The sequence below is a fragment of the Myodes glareolus genome, chromosome 24 (assembly GCF_982192425.1).
Source record: "Myodes glareolus chromosome 24, mMyoGla1.1, whole genome shotgun sequence".
Classification (NCBI taxonomy): domain Eukaryota; kingdom Metazoa; phylum Chordata; class Mammalia; order Rodentia; family Cricetidae; genus Myodes; species Myodes glareolus.
Genome location: NC_142049.1, coordinates 47,959,210 through 47,985,147, shown reverse-complemented (window position 1 = coordinate 47,985,147; position 25,938 = coordinate 47,959,210). Strand labels below are relative to the sequence as shown.

General features: G+C 55.3%; 5 protein-coding genes across 16 annotated transcripts; 3 read left to right on the top strand and 2 right to left on the bottom strand.

Annotated features, from left to right (window-relative positions):
• Positions 1-183: 183 nt before the first annotated feature.
• On the top strand, positions 184-5,395 carry Dbp (D-box binding PAR bZIP transcription factor). 7 transcript variants are annotated; one of them, XM_085682736.2, is made up of 4 exons: positions 184-1,030; positions 1,842-2,252; positions 3,494-3,705; positions 4,873-5,008. In XM_085682736.2, the coding sequence occupies exons 1-4, from the start codon at positions 895-897 to the stop codon at positions 4,900-4,902; spliced, it is 789 nt and encodes a 262-aa protein (XP_085538862.1). In that variant the 5' UTR covers positions 184-894; the 3' UTR covers positions 4,903-5,008. The 7 variants fall into 7 exon arrangements, with proteins under 7 accessions (XP_085538862.1, XP_085538861.2, XP_085538863.2 ...); XM_085682735.2 differs by having other exon boundaries at positions 234-1,030; positions 4,898-5,395; XM_085682737.2 differs by lacking the exon at positions 1,842-2,252 and having other exon boundaries at positions 258-1,030; positions 4,898-5,395.
• Positions 5,396-5,513: 118 nt separating this feature from the next.
• Sphk2 (sphingosine kinase 2) lies at positions 5,514-13,703 on the bottom strand. 5 transcript variants are annotated; one of them, XM_048443320.3, is made up of 7 exons: positions 13,440-13,703; positions 11,928-12,076; positions 8,330-8,798; positions 7,621-7,770; positions 7,422-7,516; positions 7,223-7,338; positions 5,514-7,039 (listed from the first exon to the last, which is right to left on the bottom strand). In XM_048443320.3, the coding sequence occupies exons 3-7, from the start codon at positions 8,733-8,735 to the stop codon at positions 5,959-5,961; spliced, it is 1,848 nt and encodes a 615-aa protein (XP_048299277.1). In that variant the 5' UTR covers positions 8,736-8,798; positions 11,928-12,076; positions 13,440-13,703; the 3' UTR covers positions 5,514-5,958. The 5 variants fall into 5 exon arrangements, with proteins under 5 accessions (XP_048299277.1, XP_085538858.1, XP_085538855.1 ...); XM_085682732.2 differs by lacking the exon at positions 11,928-12,076; XM_085682729.2 differs by lacking the exons at positions 11,928-12,076; positions 13,440-13,703 and adding an exon at positions 9,956-10,275.
• Positions 9,853-16,743, top strand: Rpl18 (ribosomal protein L18). Its single transcript, XM_087901364.1, has 10 exons — positions 9,853-9,915; positions 10,008-10,133; positions 13,423-13,554; positions 13,721-13,888; positions 15,174-15,260; positions 15,386-15,493; positions 15,776-15,874; positions 16,113-16,236; positions 16,331-16,400; positions 16,631-16,743. The coding sequence occupies exons 1-10, from the start codon at positions 9,853-9,855 to the stop codon at positions 16,704-16,706; spliced, it is 1,053 nt and encodes a 350-aa protein (XP_087757490.1). The 3' UTR covers positions 16,707-16,743.
• A 254-nt stretch (positions 16,744-16,997) lies between these two features.
• Positions 16,998-25,500, top strand: Sack1e (scaffolding CK1 anchoring protein E). Of its 2 annotated transcripts, XM_087901597.1 has the most exons (5): positions 17,010-18,500; positions 19,153-19,320; positions 19,537-19,661; positions 22,354-22,795; positions 24,802-25,500. In XM_087901597.1, the coding sequence occupies exons 1-5, from the start codon at positions 18,027-18,029 to the stop codon at positions 25,042-25,044; spliced, it is 1,452 nt and encodes a 483-aa protein (XP_087757723.1). In that variant the 5' UTR covers positions 17,010-18,026; the 3' UTR covers positions 25,045-25,500. The 2 variants fall into 2 exon arrangements, with proteins under 2 accessions (XP_087757724.1, XP_087757723.1); XM_087901598.1 differs by lacking the exon at positions 19,153-19,320 and having other exon boundaries at positions 16,998-18,500.
• Spaca4 (sperm acrosome associated 4) lies at positions 20,444-21,291 on the bottom strand. Its single transcript, XM_048443394.3, has one exon. It carries the CDS (start codon positions 21,092-21,094, stop codon positions 20,708-20,710), a length of 387 nt encoding a protein of 128 aa, XP_048299351.1. The 5' UTR covers positions 21,095-21,291; the 3' UTR covers positions 20,444-20,707.
• Positions 25,501-25,938: the final 438 nt, after the last annotated feature.

Genomic DNA, 25,938 nt, shown 5'->3' with positions numbered 1-25,938 from the left:
TGTTCTGCGTTTTTCCTCAAGCAACGAGCCCGTGTCCACACGGCTGCTTTAAGAGGCACCCCCTCCTGTCGCACACTCGAATCGGGCGGCACGCGCAGGCCCATGTGCTTCCCCTTCTTCCTGCCTCATTGGCTCGAAGTGGGTCACGGTCCCGCCCCCGGCGCCTCCTCTCATTGGCCAAATATAGGTCAGTGTCCCGCCTTCTTCCAAAAGGAGAGGCAACTTCACAAGCTCGAACCCCTCACGCGCCTCCAGGGTCTTGGCAGATCCCGTCACTTCATTGGCTGAGCGTCTCAAGGGCTCGAGATGTGATTGGCCCTTGCTTGAGGCCCGAAGGAGGCACGCGGCTGGGGTGCACGGCCCAAGAGGAGGGAGGGGGCCCAGAGGAGGGGCACGCGCTCTGGCGTCGGGTGTTTTGGTTTGGATTTTTTTTTTTCCGCGAAAGAAGTTTGCTTTGGCCACGCCTCAAGGCTGCCGCCTCCTCCTGCCCCCTCCTCCGCCCCTGGGCGCACACCTCTGGGTGCAGATTGCAAAGCGCCTTTCCTTGCGAGAAGTGCAAAATTTTCAAGAGCTAGAGGTTCGCCCAGCTGGTACAGAAGGAGCGCGCGCCTGTCTCTCTTGGGGACTCTGAGTTGCAAAGAGACAGCTGCTTGGTCCCCACTTGCCCAGACTATTGGATCCTCCCAGGACACTCGGAGTTGCACCTTTCTGCAGAGAGGACTGGCTGGCCCTCGAAGATCTTAGGATCTGCAGCGATCGGATACTGGAGGCTTGCACGCCACGCGCTCCCGACCCTGGGACACACTCGCCCGAACCGCAGGAGTGTGCAGGTGACTGGCCTATCATCTCTTCGACTCTCCATGAGCTCATGAACCTGGGAGCAGGTGTCCGGAGATGGCGCGGCCTCTGAGCGACAGGACCCCGGGTCCCCTGCTGTTGGGAGGCCCGGCCGGGCCCCCCCCTGGCGGAGCGTTGCTCGGGCTGCGGAGCCTTCTGCAGGGGACCAGCAAGCCCAAAGAGCCGGCCAGCTGTGAGTTCTAGTCTCACTGTCTTAAAGACTCAAATGTTGGGGTGGTGGTTCGCGGCACCTACGTGCTAGGTATCTCGTCTTTGCTAGTCCTCATTCGGTCACTCAGGTGTTTAGCCATCTCAGTCTCCCCGCGTCCATGGCCAAATCTGACATCTGGAAGGCCCAAGAGTCAAGCCCCAGAGTCTTCCATTGGGACGCAGTCTAGGTGCCAGCCCCCTCTGTCTTCCCCTTGGCCTCGGAGTCTGGACCCCTGGCGTCCAGGGAAAGGGAGGGGGTGTGTCGGATGCTCACACGGTGCTGACACGGGCTTGGGCGGGGCCTCACAGGATCACGTGGAGACTAGAGACGGGGAATGTGCCTGAGCGGTGGCGCCCCTTCCTGCCCCGAAAAGAGCGTGGGGGAGGGGATGAGGGTGCCCGTGGTGGGGGAATTACTGAGCTGTCACTTTTTCTCTCTCACCTGCCCGACCTTTCACCCACCCTGTCTCTAAATCCCTCTTTGTAAACTTGCATCGTTTGTCTCTGGGTTGTTTTCTGGCACTATCCCTATTCCTCTCTACACTTTCTCTTTCCTCTTTGGGTTCCTGTCGTCTTGTCCCTTTCTCTGGGACTCCCCATCCTCTGTCTTTATACCCCCCTCCTCTTTCTGGGTTCCCGTTTCCCTCCTTGTCCCCACTTCTCTGGGTCTTTGCCCTATGACTCCCATCTCCTCACTTCTTTGTATTTTCGTCTTGCGGGTTTCTATACTTCATCTGTGACTTGGGGTTCCTCCTGTGTGTCTCCATCCCATTCCGTCTCTCCCTGACCCACAGGTCTCCTGAAGGAAAAGGAGCGAAAGGCGACTCTGCCCTCAGCTCCCGTTCCGGCACCGGGCCTGGAAACGGCTGGCCCAGCCGATGCCCCGACTGGGGCGGTTGGTGGCGGTGGGTCCCCGCGGGGGCGCTCAGGGCCGGCGGCTGGCCCGAGTCTTTTTGCGCCGCTGCTGTGGGAACGCACTTTGCCTTTCGGCGACGTGGAGTACGTGGACCTGGACGCCTTTCTGCTGGAGCACGGGCTCCCGCCGAGCCCGCCGCCCCCCGGGGCCCTGTCGCCGGCACCCTCTCCGGCACGCACGTCCGCGCCCTCCCCGGGGCCCGGCTCTTGCGGCTCCTCTTCCCCCCGCTCGTCGCCGGGGCACGCCCCCGCGCGGGCTACGCTGGGAGCCGCCGGCAGCCACCGCGCAGGTGCGGTGAAGGGGCAGGGCTGGTGGGCAGGGGATGGGCGTCGCCTTGCTTTTGGAAGTCTGCCCAATGAGATGCCGTGGTCCATTAGGGCACCTGGGCCCCTAAATGGGAGAGGATTGACTAGTGAGAGGCTGTATTTTTCTCTAGGACTAAGTTTCCGCATGCTCTTGGAACCGGGACTAGAAACTCAGAACACCTTAGTTAACTGGGGAGCGGACTGTCTCAAAGTCTGTGTCCAGATTTTGGGAAACGAGATAGGACTGGACTTCAAGGACGCCTAAAATGGGGGCAGGCCGGAGCTGGGCGCTAGGTTCCCGGCTCCATCCCCTGCCTTCCAATTGAGGGTGTTGCATTCTGGTTCTCAGAGTCTTGAAGCAGAGAATGTCGGGATCCCGATTCTGGATTGTCCAGAGGGAGCTCCCCATATTCCTGCGACGGGCACCTAGGATCTTAGAATTGTGGGAAAGGGCTTGTCAGCCGGTTCTCTCACGATCCCCGTAAGTGCGGGGTGGGGAGGTAGGATCCTTTGAGACGTTGGAGATGATACCAAAAGGAACAAGAGGGGAGGCGACCCCCTATCAAGACAAGGAGTCTCGATGTGGGACGCCTGGGTACACCTGTCCCTGATCCGACCTCCAGGCAAAACACTGCTGCACATTCCCGCGCCACGTGAGTCCTCCTTCCCTGCTGCGCGCACGCGCTCTCACGCGCGAGGAGGCGGGGCCGGGGAACGTGAGGGTGCGTGGGGGGGTGGGGAGAAGGGAAGCAGTCCGCGACACGTGATGCGGCCCTGACCCGGTGTCCTCGTTTGGCCCCTACTTGTCTGTTCTTAAAGGCACAGGCAAAACCTTTTTTTTAAAAGCCAAGCTCCTGGAACCTCGGGGCAGCTTCTGCTTTTCCATCACTCTTAGGAGTGAGTCTAACAGGTTTAAACTCTGAGCATACAGAGGATTCAGTAAGTAGAACTCAGACAAGAGTGGGAACAAAGCTAATACCGAATCTGAAGTTTGGAGGTTTTGGAAGCTGCTAGCCAGCAGACTCACGGGATATTTGTGCCTTACTCGTAAAGGTAGAATTACTTTCATGGAGGCGGAGGGTCTTTGTCATAGGGTTGATGCTTGACCGGCAGGCTTTGTGTTAGCTGCAGAAACTGCCCAGCGGTGGCTAAGATGGAGGGTGCCTCTGAAAAAGCAGTCCCCAAACTAAATACTCAGGCATTCAAGTGATGTGTATTTCTCCAGGCTTGACCTCTAGGGACACACCCAGTCCTGTGGACCCAGACACCGTGGAGGTGCTAATGACCTTTGAACCTGATCCAGCTGACCTTGCCCTGTCAAGCATTCCTGGCCATGAGACTTTTGACCCTCGGAGACACCGCTTTTCAGAGGAGGAACTGAAGCCTCAGCCAATCATGAAGAAGGCAAGGAAAGTTCAGGTGCCTGAGGAACAGAAGGTGAGTCCATGTGAGGCATGGCCTTGATCAGGAATTCTCACAGTTGTGGGAAGCTTCTCTTTGGGATGAGGTCTCAGAGCCTCATCCCTATAGGCATACCTGATTCATGAGGCTCCTAGGGACAGGCTTTGTCCTGAGAGTCACTGAGATGGTGTCACTGGGAATTCCAGTCACGTGGACCCAGAACCCCCGTGTGGATCAGGGCTCAAGTTCCAAGAGACCTCATTGCCAGTTACAGCTTTCTTTAGCTTCCTATTAGCTTCTCAGCAGCTGGCCTGGCTGGGGCTGACATTGTCAGCCATGTTCTAATTTGCGGGAGTTTCAGCAGCAAATGAATCCTAACGTTCTGTTTTTGCTGTTATTGGGGTCTCTGTTAGCGAAGAAGGCTTCTCACGTCTTTGCCGCGACCTTGTGCTATCATAGCCATTCCAGCATCCACTTCCCTCCTTAGTGGGTTTTTCTTCTACAGCACTCAGTTATTGCTAGGGAATGTGAATGAGTCCTGGCCGGCTGGAACCTTTAATTAGGAAGCTGGGTGGAGGACCCTTGGTATAATCCTCGGGAGACGTCAGCTTCCAGCTCTTCCTTCAGTTAGGTACTGGAGGGAGGAAGGGGAGGGCAGACAGCCCCCTTCCATCAGTAAGGGCAGAAGGAAAGAGACTGGGTCGGATCATTGGGTCTACTTACTGCTCATGTTTACTTACTGAGGTGAGGTTGCCTTGGCAACCAGGACATCAAACCCCATGGGGGTGGGGGGGCTAACCAAGCTTTTCTTAGCAACCAGGGTCTGGAAAGGTGATGTTGTAGGGCAGTGTGCTCTTCCATGGGATAAGCCCCTTAGACCCTGAAGGCCTCGTTGCTAGGTAACAAACATCCATAGCAACCAGCAGGCACAGTGGAGAATTTGAAGGACAGTTCTTTCTTTTACATATGTGTACCTGGAGTCTATCTCACAGTGGAGAATTTGAAGACCAGTTCTTTTTTTTTTACATATGTGTACCTGGAATCTATCTCTTGTTTTAGCTTTCTGCTAGGGACCTGTTCTTAGCAAGTAGGGCAGTAGACAGCAGAACTTTGGGTACCTATCCCAGCACAGCAGGCATGTGGATTAGGGATGTTTGTGGGAGTGTTTCCAAACCTGCCACTTGTTCTCTTGTTGGATCTCAGTGCCTTCCCACCCCTCCATCCCCAGGATGAGAAGTATTGGAGCCGGAGGTACAGGAACAATGAGGCAGCCAAGAGGTCTCGAGATGCACGGAGACTCAAAGAGAACCAGATATCGGTGCGGGCGGCTTTCCTGGAGAAGGAGAACGCCCTATTGCGGCAGGAGGTGGTGGCTGTGCGGCAGGAGCTATCCCATTACCGCGCTGTGCTTTCACGCTACCAGGCCCAACATGGGACACTGTGAGGCTCCTTCCATCCTGCCTGGGCAGCGCCCTATTCCTTACTCAGACTTGCACCTGACACTCTTCCTCCTTCCTTATTCCATGGCCCGTGGTCTGGCCAGCTAAGTGACCCCAGGGACGTCATGATACAGACAAATACATTTATATTTTTAAGAAAAAGCTAGCCTTCTCCCACCTCCCTCATGGGGGTGAGGAGGGTCCTGTGTGTGCTCTTAGCACTTCGGGGGAACCTGTCTACCCAACCGCCTCCGTCAACACAATCCTGAATAAATCTTGAGAACCCAGGAGACAGCTCTTGTGGGGGACAAAGCAAAGCAGCTCTGGCTCTGAGTCCAAAGCCAGCCAGCAGCTCAAGTTGGGTGCATCTGCTGCGACCCTTAAAGGACTGTTTGATGGAAGGGCGACGAAGAGAGCGACGCTTTTATTGCATAGACCTTTTCAATTGCTTTTTAGACCAGGGACACACAAGACATACAACATGAGAAGTGAATTTCCCACCCCCAACCGGCAAGGGGTGGACCATTAGTGCAAATCCTTGGGGGGGGGGGTGGAGTCCTGCCCCTCAAGGGCTGATTGGCCAGTCAAACAGAGGCACCGGAGTAGGCGAGAAACCCTGGCTGGCCAATGAGCTGAGGCCTTGCTAGGTCATACATTCCAGGCCCCATCATTGGACAGCAAAGAAGGCAGACCTCACCCTCAGCCGCTAGGTCCGCTGGGAATTGAGGATCAGGACCAGAATCCTCCCTTGCTACTGTGAATCCTGGTGTTGCTTCTACCTATAAAAGCCAGGCCATATCCTATAGCATTGTGATCCCACCACCTTGTAGTATTTCAGGCTCCTTTAGGTTTACGGCTTTTGACCCGCAGGCCCAGTGAGCAGCGTGGCGAGACTGGGATGCACCTGCGCCTGCACTGGCCCGTACTCCACTAGCTCCCCGTCCACAGTGAGCACACCACGAGGCGTGAGTGGCTCGAGGCGGAAAGCTCGGGCTGCAGCATAGCTCAGGTGCGGGCAGCCCAGGCTGAAGTGGTTTCCGTGTTCCATGGCCAGCAAAATACGTAGTAGTGCAGCTCGTGAAATGCCGCTGCGCACCCAGCACAGGTGCACCACGCCGTCATCAAATCGAGCATGTGGGGCAGCCACCAGGTCTGCACCGAGGTGGCTGGGCAAGATGGCCAACATGAGTACAAACTCGCCCTCTATTGTCACCCAGTCTGGGGGCAGTGGAGAGCCCAGGGGAGGGAGCAGGTGGTCAGATGGGCCCCAGGTGGAGACTTTTGGAGTATTGGAAGTGGGAGGCGGGGACCCCAAGGATGCTGGCATTTCTGGGGGTGCTTCACTGATGGGTGAAAGCTGAGCTGTTTTGGGAGAATTGAGAGGTGAAGGAAGCAGTGGGTCTGGGGACAGAGGTGCATCTCCAGCTCCCCCCCAGTCTCCAGTCAGTTCTGGACCACCACCATTGAGGGAAAGACCAGGTAGAGGTTCCGGAGAGCCAGGGGAGGCCAAGGCAGGTTGGGGCAGGGGCAGGGGCAGGTCAGACACTGAACGATGTAGGGGCGAGTGGCTGACGGCTGGAGCTGGGGCTGGAGCCAAGACTAGTTCTGACTTGGCTCGAGGCAGGCTATGGCCTGGGATGGGCAAAGCTGGCTCTGTGGTAGCGGGGAGGTAGGAGAGGCGTCCACGGTAGGTATGCAATGTGGCCAGGCCTAGCACTGCACCCAGTGTGAATCGAGCACTGCCCAGGGCCCTGAAACGCTCGCTGTGAATGTCCACATCTGACAGGAATCCCCAGGCCACTGACAGGAAGGAAAAACAGCGGGATCCCGAGGCTAGCGTGACGGAGAGCAGGTCCAGAGGCTTGCTGCCGCCGCGGCAGAGAAGCAGCGAGCAGTTGAGCAGCAGGTCAACCCCGACAGCAGGCTCAAACCTTCACGGCCAGAGATGGGTGTCAAAGGAGAAAGAACAATGGGGTTGGGGTGACACAGCCAGGGAAAAGGACGGTGTGCCCACCAGGGAGCCATCCCCACTAACAGGAAGAGGGGCAGGATGCTGAAATGTCTCTGGACCCTGTAGCTCCAGACTCATTCCTCAGCAGAAGCAGTCAACGTACCCGCCATGGTGGTTAACCGCTCCAGCTAGGGCATTGCCGGATCCGCAGGGGAGGACCCCAATGGGCATCCGCACAGCATCTTTCCAGTCTGGACGATCAAGGAGTCCGTTCAGCACCTACGGTTGGGATAGGGCTGCCTGGGTCCTCGTTACCCTCTCCCGTTACCCCCAGGGCAGGGTTAGGGTGTTTGTGGCTTTACCTCATAAAGCAGCCCATCTCCAGAAACAGTGACAATGCCTTCCCACTCACTGAGGTTCAATCCCTGTACCAACTCACGGGCATGGTTCTGTCGTTCTAAGTAGACAAATAAAAAGGTTAGTCAAGAAGCCTCCTCATCCTGCCACTCCCCTCCAGAAGATCCCGGAGTGTCCCTCCCCACCCTACTCCAAAGCCCCTACCTGTCTGTATGAGGTTAAAGGACAGTCCAGCCTCGGAAATCATGGGCACCACGTGGTCCATACAGCGCTGCCAGGCCAGGCCCCGCCCCCCAAAAGGATTAACCAATATAAGCAGCCTTGGCCTCCGGGGCAGCAGTTCAGGGGTGATTTCTGGAGAGACAGCAAGAATAAAGAAAGGGCTGACCATGCCAGAGGCCAGAAACCAAATCTCCTCCTCTTGATAAAGGAACCCCAAGGAGAGTTGATAAGTCAAGGGCAGGTAGCCAGGACCTGCTGGGAGTTTCCCTTCTGTCACCTGGCCTGTGTGGGCAGCCCAGCTTTCTCACTGGTGCTGAGATAAAGGGCTTGTGAAAGCAAATATGTGCCCTTTGAGCTCATATGTGGGAGGAGGAGAAAGAAGCCTTGATCCCTGAACACTGTTAACAAGCTCCGAGGCCTGGGAGGCATACACAGGAAGTGGGGCCCTGGGTGAGGAAGGCTCTCCTGGGAGCCGTCCTCCCTGTGGAGACCTGTGTGGTAGCTCTCACCACCCCATCAGCCTCCCGTCACACACCTGGGAGGCTGTCACTCATCTGTTGTCCAGAAAGGGACAGACAGTACAGCCAAGAGCAGAAGACCTCACTCTTCTGAGACAGACCCAGAATGACACAAGGTACAAGCACACAGAAAGAGACAGAAACACCTATGTGGCTCTTGCCCCACATCTCACCCTGCTCCCCAGACAGAGGCACTCCTCGAAGGAGACACGTGAGGGCAGTTGCCCAGCGCTGGGCCTCTGCACGGTTCTCCTCGTAAGTGGCTGCGCCATCAGCCCGGAAGGTTCGAATAGCTCTGCATCGGCCCCCACGCCGGGACCGTGGGTAGGTGTAGACACAGAAGTAGGCTGCAGTGTCTGAGGGGCTGCGGCTCTGCAGAGTGCCACAGCCTGAGACCTCTGTCAGAGGGACTAGGCCATTACGGGGCCGGGCTTCTGGCTTTGGGCGCAGCCGCTGTATGTGCAGGGCTTGTACTGTAAGGGTGAGAGCAAACCGGGGGCCATGGGCTGGGTAGGAACCAAACTCGCCGTGCAGGATTGGAATACTGGATGCCAGTGGCAGTACTGGTGGTGGGGCCATGACTTCAGCCCTGTCCCAAGCACTCCTAGACCCCTGGCTTGTGGTCAGCTCCTGGTCCAGCCTCTGTGGGGAGGGAGGAAGACAATGGTCAGAGTCCTGGATCCTTGCGGTAGGTAGGAGGGGCTGAGAGAAGGAGACAGAGTATGGGAAGGGAGTAGACAGACTCAGAAGAGCATGGAGAGACCACATGATGCAGGGCAGAAAAGCCAGTATCCAAGATGAAAACATTTATTTATCTTTCAGATAATTACTCAGGACTCTGTGTGCAACAACTAGTTAAAACGGCCCGACAGCCAGGCAAGGCCACGCAGGTAGGCAGCACTAGGGAGTCGGAGGCACAAGCACAAGGCCAGCCAGTGATACCTTGTTTCCAGAAACTATTCCACCCACAAAGAAACAACAAAACCCCACACCACTCAGAAGACAAGAAAGAGCAGGGCCATGGTGGCGCATGCCTTTAATCCCAGCCCTCAGGAGGCAGAGGCAGGCTGATCTCTGAATTAGCAGCCAGCCTGGTCTACAGAGCGAGTTCCAGGACAGCCAGGGATATGTAGAGAAACCCTGTCTTGAACCCCGCCCCCCAAAAAAGTGGCCAAAGGCTAAGGTACATGGTATACTGGGTGATGGCAAGGGCTTGAGGGAAGGGGAACAAGACACAGAGGGAAATTGCATGACAGAGACAGGAAAAAATAGGCTGAGACAGAAAGACACTGTCCCCTCCCACACACTGAGTCACTGTAGGTAGAGTGGAGAACCATGCAGACACACAGGCACAGAGAAGGAAGGGACAACTCTGAGAAGCAGGAAACACAAGCAACAACAGCTTTTGAGGCACAGGCCAATAGGACACTTAAAAGTTTCTCCCCCCAATGAAGAAAGCAGCAGACAGGAGAGAACGGGCATGACACACAGAGCAGTCAGAGGGTAGCCACATGGGAGTGACCAAGGGAGTGGCCACCAGCTGCTTTGTCGGGAAGCACTAACCTGGCTGGTCAGCCGCCTTCTCTTCGAGAAGAGGGTGGGAGCCAGGGCTGAGTCCCTTCTGCTGTGCAGAAGGTCCAACCACTTAACTGCTCACCTCTGGGCAATCTTACCCAGTCACCTGGGACACGCCCCCATGGACACTGTCCCTTGGGATCTACTTCTGCCGGCTGCCCTGGGCCGCTCTCTTAATGCCCAGGTTATCTACCCCACCCTCAAACCTCCCTCAAATCAGATACCAGCACAGAGTCCTATACATGCTCCACTCTGGGTTGGGTCTCGGCCTCCCAGGACTCCAGATTTGGGCCTCCATCCACAGGTTCCCGGCTGTCCGCTCCGTCTGTCCCTGGTGTGTACCCCTACTCCAGGGCCGCAACGCAGGCCCGGGTCTGGGTCTCCATCCCAGGCATGGCCCTGGTTTGTTTCCAGATTCCACCAAGTGTTTCGTCTGGACCTGAGTGTCCGCCCCTCTAGGGTCATCCGGAACCCCACAACCTGCGCGCACGCCGCGTCCTCCCTGCCACCCCTCCGGAGTCAGCACTACCGCCCCCATCAGATCTAGGGGTGGGGGAAGGGTGTGCGCCCGCCCAGCCAATGCCTGCGCAGCCAGTCTAAGCTGCACCAATGAGAGGGCAGGAAGGCGGGGCCATCCGCCTCCGGAACTACGCGACGAGACCTGACCGGTCGAGTGAGGAAACCGGGAGGGGCTACGACCAAGCAAGGAGGCCCCATCATAACTGAGGGCACACACGCAGCAGAGGTAAGGACGTAGTTCGAGGCAAAGCTTAACTCGCCATCTTTGTTGAGGTCAAAACGGCCTGCCCCAACAGAGTTTAAAAAAAGAAAAGGGGCGTGGGGAAAGAGTTCTTCCACTGCAGAGACCAACTCTAGTTAATGTTGGTAACAGGAGACAGAGCAAAGAAGAGACGGAAACAAAGAAATGAAAATATTAAGATTGGGGTTAGTGTGGTGGTATCCTGTAATTCTAGTACTTGGGAGGCTGAGGCCGAAGCATGTAGTGTAGGTCTGCCTCTGCTGCACATAGGTGACAGTTATGTGACATCTTGTGTCGAACAACATAACAGTAACAAACAGACCCCAGAAAATCACCACCATAGGTGGAGACAGTTCTGGAATGACAACCAGGATGGGAAGCTCATTAATTTACAACCTGTTTAGATTGGACTCTAGCCATAGAGGAGGCAGAGCGAGATTAACATCCGCCCAGGAAAACACCATGTGACAACACAGAGCCCCGGAGAGGCAGGAGGGAGAAAGCTTTGGAAGCCCAGAGTCTGAGACAAAGGAAGCCCAGGAAAAAAAAAAAAAAAAAAGATGTTGACAAAGACAGGCAAGACATGGTGAAATGAAAGCAAAAAGCAAAATCAGTGGACAGAACTTGAGACAGCGTGTGTGTGTGTGTGTGTGTGTGTGTGTGTGTGTACACCTGTCCAAATACACCTCCCACACATGGGACGAAGCACACTCCCACTGAGCTACACTCTCACAAGGCAGGGACAAAACTTCACAGAAATTGCCGAATAAGCGCACGCTGCATTCAATCCCCAGCAGCAACAGCCCAAGATGAGTGCTAAGGAGAGGGGGGACCCCAGTGAAATGGTCCTGGGGACACAATCACTGAGCTCTGAGAACAATTAAGGCAAAAACCATGACCAAAGGGAAAAGGGCCGAGACCTCAGCAGAGAAAGGGAACAAGAAAGGGGAAGTCCAGGCTCACAAAGTCTTGTGAGCTCACCCTGGATAGCTTCAATTCACTGTCTAAGAGGGCTGCTCACTCTACCCGAGGGGAGGTCTAAGGCGATTAATAGAGACTCTGGGGGCACTGCGGTTCCTTTAGTACAGTTCCTCATGCTGTGGTCACCCCAACCTCAAAATTATTTTTGTTGCCATTCATAGCTGTAATTTTGCTGTTAGAAATTGTAACGTAGCCGGGCGGTGGTGGCACACGCCTTTAATCCCAGCACTCGGGAGGCAGAGGCAGGCGGATCTCTGTGAGTTCGAGGCCAGCCTGGTCTACAAGAGCTAGTTCCAGGACAGGCATCAAAGCTAAAGAGAAACCCTGTCTCGAAAAAACAAACAAACAAACAAACAAAGATATTGTAATGTAAATATCTCATATGCAACCCCTGTGAAACAGTCAAGGAGTGGCAACCCACACGTTGAGAACTATGACTCTAACTAGAGCCTTACCTGGTTCCATTGCCCCTTGGATTCCTGATGTCCAGTGGGCAGCCAGATCTCTGGTGTGTCACAGCAGGGCCTGAGCCCAGCACGGAGGTTACACAGGAGTGTCTGGTGGACACTTCTGCCTTCTCACTGTGCAGTCCCAGGTTGCGGCTCTGAAGACCAAGGGTACATTGCAGGCTCAGGGTTCCAGAGCCAACATCTCCCATCCAGCTAGCCCACCTTGTCCTCCCAAGTTCCAGCAACAGATTCTACCGAGCACTGCGAACCAAGTGTTGACTGAATGCTTAGAGACCAACACGACCAGGGAAGACACCATGTTGGGATTATTATCACGAGGAAAAAAACATAGAAAAGTGATTTACCCAAGGTCACAATTTTAAACAACGGTGTCAGGCTCTGCAAAACTGTAATCCCAGCTGAAGGAGCCAGCCATGATAAGCTAAATAGAAACAGAGCACCCAAAGGAAGTTCTTAACTTCCAACTATTATCATCTGCTAGTGTAGGACTCGGCTATCGAGTTTAATGGAGGCCTGAGTCTCAGTAGTTTACCCTGAGGTAATACCTGGTTGCAGGAAGAACCATAAACTGAGATTACCCAGCACCACCCAAAAACAGACCATCCAAAGAAAACGCCTAACTTTCCAACTGCTGTAGATAGGATCACCTGCCAGCACCCTCACCAGGACGTCCTGGACAAATGTCAGCCAATCAGGGGTCCTGAACCTCAGAAACCCCTCACCCCCACCTTTACTGCTATAAAAACCCAACTCTAACTGAGCTTGGGGCTCTCCGTTTATTCCAATAAATTGGACATACCGAGAGACTGAGTTTGCAAACTTGTATAAAGTAAAGGCTCTTTGCTTTTACACATGGGACTCGGTCTCCCTGTTGGCTTTTGGGGGACTTCGCGGATTTGGGCATAACAGCAGCTACTTGGGAGGCTGAGGCAGAACGACGGAATCAAGTCAGGATGGTCGGCTTTGTGAAACCCTGAAACCCTGACTAAAAAAGCAGCCTAGTCTGAGTAGTTGCCAATTTTCCTCTATCTCTCCTTCGGCCGGCAGAGAAGTCCCTGTACTTTTCTCCCCACCCCCGCCATAGTCTCTAGCTCATTCTCTCCGGAGTCTGTTATCCAGCCTTTCCACCCCAGATCCGATCCCGGCCTAGGCTCCGCATGCCATCTCTGAACATAAATACTTTGTATATCGAAAATGTTGCGCCAGTTCAAACCAACTGGTCGAGAAAAGAAAAGAAAAATACGTTCTCTGAGGAAGGAGACTAAGGAGAGATCGAGGAAGAGCCCATCTAGGGGCAGGGGAAAAGCTGAGCCCGTATGGTGTGGGGGTAACTATAGGTTGGATTGCAGAAGAAAGTCTCAGGTTAGAGACCTTGTAGGGCTTCCTGAACTTCAGTAGGGTCCATTAAACTGAGAATAAGGAAAAGGCAGCTGGGGATTTAAGGAACTTTCCGGAAATGTGAGATTAGCTTTTTCTTCAGGCCGGGACAAGCCTCACCTCGCATACACAGCCCACCCGGTCCTCCGGGAGCCACCGAGAAGCGGTCGGCCTGCGGGCAGAGCGTCACCGCGAGCTTCCTCCTGCTAACTCCAAGCATATCTCTCGCTCTCGGGTCCCTTTATCCTGAAGAATACAGAGAACAGGGACTGGGACAGGCTAGAGAGGCTCTCTGCGTGCCGGCCTTTTTCTCTGGTGTCGCATTGTTTTCTCTTCGGTGATTCTGTGGGACTCTGTAATCGGTCATCCACTATACCATAGAGAAGCCCAGGTTGCGGTAGAGCGACGCGTCGCGCCTATGTGGCGTCACCAATACACCACAGAGATACGCTACTCGGGGTAGAGCGTCCTGCACGCGTCACGAGTGCGTCCCGCAGGGAGCCCTTTCCCCGCCCACTCGGGCGGAGTTCTGTCTTTCCGGACCTGGCCGAGCAGGAGGCGCCATCATGGTGAGCTTGCCTAAGGGCGCTCTCGGCTGTTCCATCCGCTGCCATCCTCAGCGGAGCCGGGTCGCAGCGCGTCGGAGGGGTGCGGGTGGCCGCGACTGATGCCGAGGAAGGCTGGGGGGATTGGTGGGGGCCTCCGGCCGGGACGTCGCGCCGCCGGTAGCGGCGTCCGGTCACGGGCGCCTTCGGAGGCTCGTCTTTTTTACGAAGTTTCGCTCTGTAGCCCAGGCTCACAGGGAAGCCAGTCCGGCCTCGAACTCACGACAGACCCGTTGCCTCAGCCTTTTGAGTGCGCGGGCTGCATGCAGCACCCCTAGGCCCGGCTTCCTTACAGCGGAGAGTGGAGCTCTGTGTTCCGGGCTTGGGCTGTGCTTACTGGGACAGTGCCAGTACCCACTGTCTCATTGGGCGGAAGGGGGTGTAGTAATCCCGTCCATGCCATGTGAGTGTGGGAGACGTTCATGAAGGAGCTAGTTAAACCGTGCTTTTGGCACTTAAGAAACTACTGTTTAGTTTGGGGCAAGAGGGATAAAATAAGCATTTGGCCTTCCCAGGTCTGTTTGGAAGTAGATAACGTAAAAGTCTCACTTTGTCATATGTAAAGGTATTTCCGTATAAATTTCTATTTCTATTTCTTGAATAGACTATTAGCTTCTTTTGACTGTTTTCCAGATTTGGGGTCGGTTTTGAGAGACCTCTTGCGAGAGTCTGAACCCCCACCCATACTGGGCATGGAACCCAGGATCTTTACTTGATAAGCAAGTTCTAGGCAGACTGAGCTAGCCGAGTGTTTTGTACATCTTGGGTTTTATTCCAGGACAGATTTCCCTGAGTTTTGAGAGTTTGGGAGGAATGATGCCATATCGTGGGTGGGAAATGTCAAGTAGGAGCACCCTCCTCCCCAGTTTTAATCCTCCTGAGTCCTTTTGGATTTTTTTGTTGTTTGCGAAACTTGCTGGCAATAATTCCAGGCCCATTACTGTCTCTCGCTATTCTGGACCACTAAGATGAAATTTGAATTTTTATAAACTGCTTGGTGGTGGGCCTGGGGTTTGAATTGTTGTCTGAATAGCCTGAAGGGTAAGTAACAATTTCATTATGTAAGTCAATCAAAGATGAAGGGCAGCCAGGCAGTGGTGGCTCACGCCTTTAACCTGAGCACTTGGGGGGCAGAGGCAGGCAGATCTCTTGAGGACAGCCCTGTCTTGGAGAAGAAAACAAAAGTTTTGATGTGGGGCAGTTACCCGAGTTAGGCATTGGCTCAATAGTATTCTTTGACCTCCCACAGGGTGTTGACATCCGCCACAACAAGGACCGAAAGGTTAGACGCAAGGAGCCCAAGAGCCAGGACATATACCTGCGGCTGCTGGTCAAGGTAAGCTTCCAGACGCCGCATTGAATCAGGGGAGGCTGGGCCAGAAGTTGGACAGGGATGGGTTTGGAGGGTGGCCCCCACATGATCACTCTTCTCTTCCCCACCCCCTCACACCCCCCCCCCAGCTGTACAGGTTTCTGGCCAGGCGAACCAACTCCACCTTCAATCAGGTTGTGCTGAAAAGGTTATTTATGAGTCGCACCAACCGACCACCTCTGTCCCTCTCCCGCATGGTTAGTACCTGGGCAGGGGAACTGGATCTGGAGTGGGTGCTCCACCTCTGGATGGTTGAGGCCAGCGGGGGGGGGGGTGTAGAAGTCTGTGCTTGGACTCCACTTTGCCGCCCAAAGTGACAGTCACTTGTGCTTTTCTGCCATGGCTAACTGCAGGGAGAGAAAGATGGGATCACAAGCCTCTGGTGAGGCCTTCAAAGCCTTGTCACTGTCGGGGAGATGGCCTTGACTATCTGGGTGATAGGTGGATTCAGAGTGATTTAACCTGTTTGTTCCTCTCAGATCCGAAAGATGAAGCTTCCTGGCCGAGAAAACAAGACGGCTGTGGTTGTGGGGACGGTCACAGATGATGTGAGGATTCTCGATGTGCCCAAACTGAAGGTAAATGACCAGCAGGGAACATCTCTGCAGCCAAACTCAAGCCTTGCTGTGGGGTGCTGACACCCTTGCTTGCTGCCTTTTCTGTGTCCGTGTGACCAGCTCATAGCACGCCATTCCCTCACCATTATGTGTAGTGGTTGGGATTACCTTTAGTCCTAAAGCATGGGGGGGTGTTGGCCATCTACCAGAGAGGTTGTGGTGTCAGGGTCTCCACAGCTCCTGGTGTCTGCCCCCTCAGGTGTGTGCACTGCGGGTGAGCAGCCGGGCCCGAAGTCGCATCCTCAAGGCTGGGGGTAAGATCCTCACCTTTGACCAGCTGGCCTTGGAGTCTCCCAAGGGCCGTGGCACTGTGCTCCTGTCTGGTAAGTGAGGGCTGCTTTGACGTGCCAAGGTTTGGGGAGCCCTCTCTGTGGTCGGAGTTCTTGGTCTCTACTTAACCTCTCCTTACCTGTCCAGGACCTCGGAAGGGCCGAGAAGTGTACCGGCATTTTGGCAAGGCCCCAGGAACCCCACACAGCCATACCAAGTGAGTATCGGACTAAGGACTCAGACTTTGTCCCCTGTGTAGCTTTTAGCTGCAGTGGCTGGTAGGGGGTGTCACAGCTATGGTCTACCCAGAGCCTGTGCCAAACTCTTGATTGGCATGTGGTCCCCATGAAGCTCTCCTAGTCCAGGAGAGGTTCCCAGCATTACAGGAACAGGCCCTATTGGCCACTGTGAGCTGGGCTTCTCTCACCCACATCTTCTCCCCCACAGACCCTATGTCCGCTCCAAGGGCCGGAAGTTTGAACGTGCCAGAGGCAGAAGGGCCAGCCGCGGCTACAAAAACTAACCCTGGATATTACTGTTATTAAAAAAAAAGCTTTGGATGTTGATGGTCCTGTGTGTTCATGAAGTTGGGATGGGGCCGGATGGATTAAGAGCCACCAGTGAGTGGTGGCAGAACATTTGATTGGCAGTCAGTACAGGCCCAACTCTGGGGAGGGGTGGTGTGCAACCTCTGCCTGTGGTTAGAGCTCCGCCTATCAGGTGTCTGCTTCCTCCTAAGATTAGTCTTTCCCAAGATCTTTGTGCTAGGGGAAGGCCTGGGAACAGGTGAGGCACTCCGGGAAGCTGGTGAGACAAAGGCCAGTCCCTGAACGAGGTGCCCAGTAGGCCCTCCCCTGCGTTTGCACAAGGGGCTGTGTCCTGACTCCAACACCCAGCTGGGCGGGGACTCAGGTGGGGAGTCCCGGAAGAGCCAGAGCCACACGAGAGAAGGAGGGCTTAGGCCGAGGAGCCCAGCGAGGCTATCGCACACAGATGGGGAGACCTGCCCTTATTCCAGTTCCTCTGAGCTGTGTGATGCCAGCTCCAGGCCTGAAAGGTACATGGGGTGGGAGAGGGATCCTGTCCAGGAAGTAGGGTGCAGCCAGGAGACCTTAAGACTGGTAGATACCCAGGCTAGGCTTTGGATCAGAAGACAGACAGCACTCTGGTTTTTGGGGTCATGGCAGGGGCATACCTTCCTATCCTGAATCTGGGAAGTACCCTGAAGGAGCCTGGCAAGTGCCTGGGGGAAGAACATGGATTACTTCTGTCCCCATGGAGGACCTGACTGGGAGGTGTCTCATTAGCCTGTGGGAGCTGGTGAGCAGCAAGGTTTCCTGAGGCTCAGCAGGTGCTAAAATGATTTGCTGTGCAGCACTGAAGACAGTGGGTGTACACCGTAGACAGCCAAAGTGACGGGCCTCGGAGCCAGCCGCCAGCTACAGCCATTTACCTGGAAACGGTTGGGCAGGGAGCCAGAATTACCAGGGCAGGCAGGTAATCATCCTGATAGGCCTGAAGCTGCCAAAGGTCACCTTAGACCACTGTGGCTCCAAATTGGAGGTGGTCCTGCAGTTTGGCAGAGGCATCCCTTCAGTGTACCACAATGGGAGAGATGACCCACTGACAGGTGGCCCTTGGGCACATGGTTTTTAGATAGATGGTGTAAGGAGTATAGGTAGTCGATAGGAATTGAGTTAGGAACACCTTCCGGAACTTGGATGTTCACAGGGCTACCCTGGGTGGCTACATAGTATCGCAAGACCCTAGATGATCAGACCTCAAAAGCCATCCAGACCTTTCAAGAACTGGCCTCTTGATCTTGAGGTCCTGTGTGGCTCCAATGGCGGCCTCCCAGCTGGCTGCACTGGAAGGAGAGGGGCTGGAGACTGGTGAGCCAGCCCTGACCAAGGCCAGCCCTGGCTTCTTGTACTCTGAGGGCCAGCGGCTAGCTCTTGAAGAACTGCTGAGCAGTGGGGAAGAGGCCTTCCGGGCCTGCGTGCAGCAGGAGAAGCTGCCCCCCTTTCTGAGTGCAGATGAGGCTCAGGCCCTGGCTGCAGCTGCTGAAGACTGGACAGTACCAAGCCAGGAGCCATGTGGCGCAGGCCCAGGGACTGCTATCACGGATGGGAATATTGGCAGCCTGACCTACTGGCCTGGGCAGTCTGAGGAGCCGGCACCTGTGCTGCGGCTGGGCTGGCCTGAGGACACTTCCTGGAAGGGCATCACCCGAGCTCAGCTCTACACCCAGCCACCAGGGGAGGGCCAGCCACCTATTAAAGAGCTGGTACGCCAGGAGATCCAGGCTGCTCGCAAGGTGGGTGTCACCACATCACCAGTCCCCCATACCCTCCTGTAATTTACAAGGCTGTTCCTGCGTTCCTCTGGTCCATGGACTTGGAACCTAGGATTTATCTCTTTCCCTTCAGACCTGGAGGCCTCTTACTGAGATATGGTGTCCATGCTTCTGAAGTTGAGTTGTGACCACTTGTGTCTGCCCCCTTTCGTACCAAACCTTCAGGAAAGCCCTGGGGGTGGTTCCCCACTCTGTAGCTCCCTGAAGCCCCATTTCTTAGGGAGTCTTGGAATTTCCTTGACTCCGATGCCAAGTGGTTTACATAGGTTAGTATGTTCAGCCTTCCACGAATAGAGGGCGATTCAGTTTATGCTCTTTAAACTGACTAACCTGGCTGGTGAGTCAGACGCCATCACAACCTCGCCTGCCTTCTCGGCACACCTTGGTGGCCTAGCCTTCCTGACCTCCAGCACCCAGCCTTGTCCTGGAGTTGTGAACTTTTTTAAGAGTTTTCAGCTGGAAACTGGGGTCTCCTAAAAGGGCTGCCTGATTCACTCTCCATACAGGAGAGAGTGCGTGGGTGTCTCCCTGCAGCCCCTGAGCATCCCGTGGAAGCCAGGTCTTGAAGCATGTCTCCAGAGTCCATGTCTGCCCCTTCTTTTCCCCACCCTAGTTAGTAGCTGTGGTCATGGATGTCTTCACCGACCCTGACCTGCTCACAGACATGGTGGATGCTGCCACACGCCGCTGGTTACCTGTCTATTTACTGCTTGACCGCGAGCATCTGCCTGCCTTCTTGGCACTAGCCCAGCAGTTAGGGGTGAACCCCTGGACCACTGAGGTAGGGGCCAAGCCAGAGGCATCTAAATGTCTCTGGCCCTCAGAGGGGGACTTTTCCATGGGTTCCTAAGTCACTGGGGTTCCCTAAGATCTGAAACTCATGTTACTGGAGAAGGGGGTGGCTGTCCTAAAGGGATACTTGAGTCAGAGCTTGGTATCCCCAAATCTAAGATTTAGTATCAGTGGCCCTATGGGATCATAGAGTTTTCCTTTCCAGAATCTGGACATCCGGACCGTGCAGGGCCACACCTTCCAGAGCCGCAGGCGAAGGCAGGTGAGCGGCCATGTACGGGAGAAGTTCCTGCTGCTGGACGGTGACAGGGTCATCTCGGGATCTTACAGGTGTGTCCCCTCATGACGCCCTGTGCCCAGCCCTCCCTCAACATGCTCAGGTGATGGGGGAGGGGTTGCGGGAGGCGTCCCCTTTCTGTTCATCTCTAAAATGGGTCCATATGCCCTTCCTGGAGAAGTGTTCTGCTACGGAGAACACTCAGGGCCTTCTGAAGTGTCTCTCTAGCCTGGTGAATCCCAACTTGGGAAACTGAGGCATGAACTCTGGGTGCCAGATGGCTGGGTTCAGAGCCTAGCCCTGTTAGCTATAACAATGTGTCTTCAGGCAACTTACTCCCTTTTCTGCCTCAGTTTCCTCCCTTGAGAATGAAACGATAGGGATCAGATTATTGAGGGCCCCTTCCATGTGCATACTGAGCCTCATCCCGGCCTCCACCCAGCAGATGTCAGTGGTGTCTCTTACCCATTCTCGACATGACAATCACAGCATCCCCCAAACATGGCCAGGTGCTCCAGGGTGTGAGGTGCCATCCAGGAACCGCTGTTCTTGAAGGGTGCTGACACACAGCTGCCCACATTCACCTGACTGCTGGTGGGGCATGCAATTCTGGGAAGTTCCCTCTTGGTGCTGAGCCTCCAGCCCTGAGACCACGGCGCTTTGGAGCGTCACTATCATCTTGGCTTTGCCAGAGGACATAGCAGTGCCCAACACATGGCCCGAGTGCTTCAGAGCTGGATGTGGTGGCACACAGCTGAGAGAAGGAAGATCGCCTGAGAAAAACACCCACAAAAGAGTGCTCTGAAACCCCGTCTGGTATTACTGGTACTGTATTTCACCAGCTCTAAGGTGACACCGACACAAAGAAGCACCTGGGCAAAATGAAAAAATGTGCATCTTAGGACCAACGGGGCGGGGCAGAGCCGCGAGAGTCACAGGCCGCAGCCCACACAATGGCACGCCAGCCCAGCTCCCATGGGCCCTGGAACGGAGGAAGTCAGGGCCACGGGAGGTAGACGGCACCTCTGGCCATTTAATGAGGGAAAGGGGTGGAGATGGGGGCACAGGGCACAGCCCCAGGCCCGGCGGTTTCTGTGGGTCACCACAGCCAGTATTGAAGCCGCGGCAACAGGCCCAGGAACAGGTGCAGACCCAGCACCAGGCTGGCAGGTCCCGTGGCGGAAGCAGCACCCCCATTGCAAAGGTGGCCGGAGCAGCAGGTGGTGGTAAGGCTGTACGTGAGGCCCATGTAGCTGACGGGCTCCTCGTGGCCACAGCTAGTGGAGTGCACGCAGCCTTTGTTGATGATGGACCCCACACCCTGCGCTACTCCGCGGCCTATGAAGCAATCCTCGTCGTCCCCGCAGCGCATGGGTGTGCCTGGGCACTGAGTGGAGTCGGTCAGCTCACAGAAGACGCAGTCCTTGATGCCTGTCGCACCTGGGCACAGGACCAACACCAGAAGCAATGGCCAGCCAAGGACCATGGTGGCCTGGCGGCGTGGATAGCACCCAAGCCAGGCCGGGGGCTCCCGTGACCTCCTGGATGGCACCTCCTGACCCTCGTCCTGGCCTTGGGGGTCAGCACTTGGAGTGTTCCTGGTTCCCAATACAAAGTGTCCCTCTCAGGAACTCGAGTCCTTGGGTTGGAGATGGGCCAGCACCCCTGCCCACAAGCCTTTGGGCCATGGAACTCAGTGACCTCACAGACCCTCAGGGTTCCCTGACTGCTGCAGGTGGGGGAGGGGTCATAGCCTGTCCCACCACAGGCTGAAGGGCCCAGAACTGTCACCTGCCAAGGTAAGGATGCTTGAAGGACCCTCGTAACTCTCTCATGCCTGTGCGTGGCGATCTTGCCTTATTGGTGGCGCACTGAGGCCACAGTGGGGTGCTTGGTGCATGCAGGGCCCCTGAACGAGAGACACCTCTGCTGTGTCATGTGTTAAAGCCACAGCCCTGTGAAGGGTGAGGGCAGTGCAGGTGCCACCCTATGCGACCCGCGGGCCCACGCAGGGCACTTGCTGCTACCTGGATCCTGGTGCACAGTGTACATGCTTAGGACATAAATGCAGCATTTCTGGGGAGCCTGTGGAAATTCAAATAGTTCCATGGGTATTAGAAGACCAACCTCATCTCCTGACCCCTCAGTGGGGACAGAGCAGGGCTCTTTCTGAAGCTCCCCTGACTTCAGGTGATCAGTATAAAGACTTTCCAGGTTTGACTGTTTGGGTTTGCTGTTGTTTTGTTTTTGTTTGTTAGTTAGTTGTTTGTTTGGTTTTGATTTTTCGAGACTGGGTTTCTCTGTAGTTTTAGAGCCTGTCCTGGAATTTGCTCTTGTAGACCAGGCTGGCCTTGAACTCAGAGAGATCTGCCTGCCTCTGCCTCCCAAGTGCTGGGATTAAAGGCTTAAAGGCCTGTGCCACACGCCTGGCCAGCTTGTTTGTTTGTTTTTGATAGTCTCACGTAACCCAGGCTTTTCTGGAACTGTGTAGCAAACTCCTGATCTCCCCACCTCAAGCCCCGAGTGCTGGGATTACAGATGCTATTAGCCGGCCCAGCTTGGTGGTATAAGTGTCTCATCTCCTGTTGTCCCCAGGTTGGTTGTGGCAAACAGCAGGGTGGATACTTCTTGTCCTACCCACTAGAGAGGCTGAGGCCTGTGAGATCATGACTTAAGGTCACAGTGGCTGGGGACTAGGGTGGGTGCCACCCTGCACAGATCCTGACTGTTACTCTACATCCCTAGCTTCACGTGGAGTGACTCACGCCTGCATCGGGGCCTGGTGACCTTGCTCACAGGAGAAATTGCAGATGCCTTTAGCCAGGAGTTCCGCATCCTGTATGCGGCCTCCAGTCCACTCCCACCGGCGCCAGCTCGAAGCCCCTTGCTCAGCCCTTCTGAGGGGCCACGGCTGCCCCGAAGCCCACACCGTGTGGCCCTGCGCTGTCCTGTGGCCCCTGTGGCCCCATTGCTGTCTGACAAGCCTTTGGCCCACCGCCTGGCGGCCTGTCACATCCTTGAGGGGAACAGACAGGAGACCCCCACCACCACAGGGCCTGCTCTCAGTGACATCTTGAGAAGTGTCCGTACCAGGACAGCCAGTGGTCCCCCAACCAGGCCCAGCCGCTCGCTGTGGGACCTCAGCCGCCTGTCCCAGCTCTCTGGCTCCAGTGATGGCGACAATGAGGTGAGATCCCCTGATAAGTACTGAGGCAGACAAATAGAGAGATAGGGAGGCCCAGTTTGAACACAGAATCCCAAAGCAAGAAGCAAGTTCTCTTTTTGAAAGAGAGTCTTAAAGCCCCTGGCCTTGAACCCATTCTCTTGCCTCCACTTTAACAGGTTTGCACCACGCCTGGCTAAGTGGGTTTAACTTAATCTACCCACTTCACAGATGGAGAGACTGAGGCACCTGAGAGGGCTTGGACCTCAGCTCTGCCTCCCAGTGGGACATGTTCACTTTCTAGATTGTAGTCCCTAGGGTGTTGGGGGAAAGGAGGGGGAACTGAGAATCCTCTGGCAGCTGAATGTGGAGAGTGGGGATCCACTCGGCTGTTTGGTGAACCCTGGGCTAGCAAAGGTTTTGCCTCTGAACCTCAGTTTCTCTCACTGTGAGACAGGTTGCATGAGAAGAAGCAGAGCCATGTGGGGAGACAAAGAGCCTCCCCCAGGGTACAGGCAGGTGGGCTTACGTCCCTTAGGGAGCTCACCCCTGCCGGCCTCAGTTTCTGGATCTGCTCCCTGGTAACTGGAGTGGAATCACTTCTGTCAATGAAACTAGAGGAAAGGGAGTGGGCAGGCCAAGGTCCTCTGCTGAGGCTCCCCTCCCTTGACAAATATTTGTCCCCGCAATGGCACAGCTGCTTCCTGTTCTTCCACAGATACAAGGCGAGAGGCATCCTGCATGGGTCTGGGGTTCCAGGTCTTCACCTAGCCCCAAGATCTTTGCTCCTAGCATCCCCCCCCCTTTTTTTTTTCTTTTTGGTTTTCTGAGACAGGGTTTCTCTGTAGCTTTGGAACCTGTCCTGGGACTCCCTCTGTAGACCAGGTTGGCCTTGAACTCACAGAGATCCTCCTGCCTCTGCCTCCTGCGTGCTGGGATTAAAGGCGTGTGCCACCACTGCCTGGCTCATTTTTCCCCTTATGCGTGTGTGCGGTGTGTGCTCCTGTGTGTGTGCAGGCGAGCTCACTGTGTGTGCCTATTGTTGCCGATGGAGATCTTCCCCGTCATTCTTCACATTATTATCATTATTGCTTATTATTATTATTGTTGTTGTTTTGAGGCAAGGTTTTCCTGTGTAACAGCCCTGGCTGTCCTGGAATTTAGCTCTTGTAGATAAGGCTGGTCTTAAACTCACAGAGATCTGTCTGCCTCTGCTCCCGAGTGCTGGGATTAAAGGTGTGTACCATTCCACAGTGTTTTTAAGGCAGTGTCTGTGACTGACCAGCCAGGAAGCTTTGGGGCCACTCATCTGCCTTCCAGTGCCATGGTTACAATGCTTACCTGGCAGCCCCAGCTTTTTTTTTTTCAAGATTTATTTATTTATTATGTATACAACATCCTTTCCATGTATGCTTGTATGCCAAAAGAGGGCACCAGATCTCATTACAGATGGCCGTGAGCCACCATGTAGTTGCTGGGAATTGAACTCAGGAGCTCTGGAAGAGCAGCCGGTGCTCTTAACCTCTGAGCCATCTCTCCAGCCCAGCAGCCCCAACTTTTATGTGAGCACTGGGGACCCAGGCCCAGGCTTCATGGTTCTGCAGCAAGGATTTTACCTACTGAGCCGTCTCCAGCCTCTGGCCTCCTTACTTTTATTTTTATTTATTTATTTTTGTTGTTGTTGTTGTTGTTTTTCAAGACAGGATTTCTCTGTGTAGCCCGGGCTTTCCTAGAACTCACTACTCACTCTGTAGACCAGGCTGGTCTCAAACTCACAGAGATCCGTCTGCCTCTGCTCCCGAGTGCTGGGATTAAAGGCCGTGCGCCACCACCGTCCAGCTTGCCTCCTTATTTTGACAGGGTTTCATGTGGTCCGAGTTGGTCTTGAGCTTCTGATCCTTCTGCCTCCACATCCTGAGTGCTGATACTATGGTGTGCCCCGTCGTGCCCGATTTATGTGGCGCTGAGGACCAAACACCGCCCCCTGAGCCCCAGAAGCCGCTCACCAGATTTTTTTTCCTCCTTCACAGCTCAAGAAGCCCTGGGGCCACAAGGACACCCCAGCCAGGGCCTTGATGAGGCAGAGGGGCACTGGAGGGGGCCCCAGGGGTGAGATGGATTCTCACCCACTAGCCCGGTCACAGCCCTGGAGTGGCCCCCTCCCCGGGATTCCAGCCCGCCACCTGCGTTACTTATCTCCAGCCCAAAGGCGCTTGGGAAACAATGCTACATCAGACTGGGCCTCTGGCTCAGGCCCTGGAAGGCGCTTCTGATGGCCAGATGTGCCTAGCCAGAGCCCCTACCAGACACTGGCTGTGTCTGAGTCCTCTGGCCTGGGGTCTGGGCAGTGGAAAGGACTGGTCTCAATTGCTCTCGAACTGGGTGAACCCAGTAGAGCTAAGGGCTCGGGCAGAAGGTTCCAGAGCAGTCGATCTTCCATAGGACTGCTTCAGAGACAGGCCCGGCTGCCTCACCATGTGTTGTAGAGAGGGCCGTGCGGCAAGCCCAGAGAAGTACCCACACCCATGTGTGGGGCAGAGGGTAAACCGAGTCCAGGAGAGGAGTGTTAACAGTGATGGAGTTTAGGGGGGAGGAACAAGGCTGGAACACAGGGCCCAGAGAGTACTGGGGACAGAGACATTGGGCGTGTCTGGAGTGTTCTGTGGGAGCTGATGGGGAGCGGCAGAGCATTCTCTATTTCTGGTCAGATTAAACTCTGACAACACAGACATGAATCGCCATGGTTTCCGCCACCCCTTCCTGACTCCAGACCATGACATCCTCCCCAGTTCTCCTTGAGACCCAGGGCTTCCCCCCAACTCCCCTCCCTTAGGTCAGGCCCAGCCTGGCGTCCCTGTTGCGTTCATGCTCAGCGCAGGCTTCCCCACCCCTTTTATGCTGTTTTGGTCCCTGAGTAACCCAGGCTGGACATGAATTTGCAATCCTACTGCCTCTGCCTCTGGGATGAGAAGTGAGTCACACTGACCCTCTGCAGCTCCTTTGCATCCTGTCTCTGGTGTGTGTGACCGACTGGGTCCTCTGTATTCCACCCCCACTCTCCCCTCCCGCTCTCCCCTCCCACTTTCCCTCCTCCCCTTCCGCTCTCCCCCTGCCCCCCACTACCCCCTCCCGCTCCCCCTCCCCGCTGTCGCCCAAAAGCGCAGCAA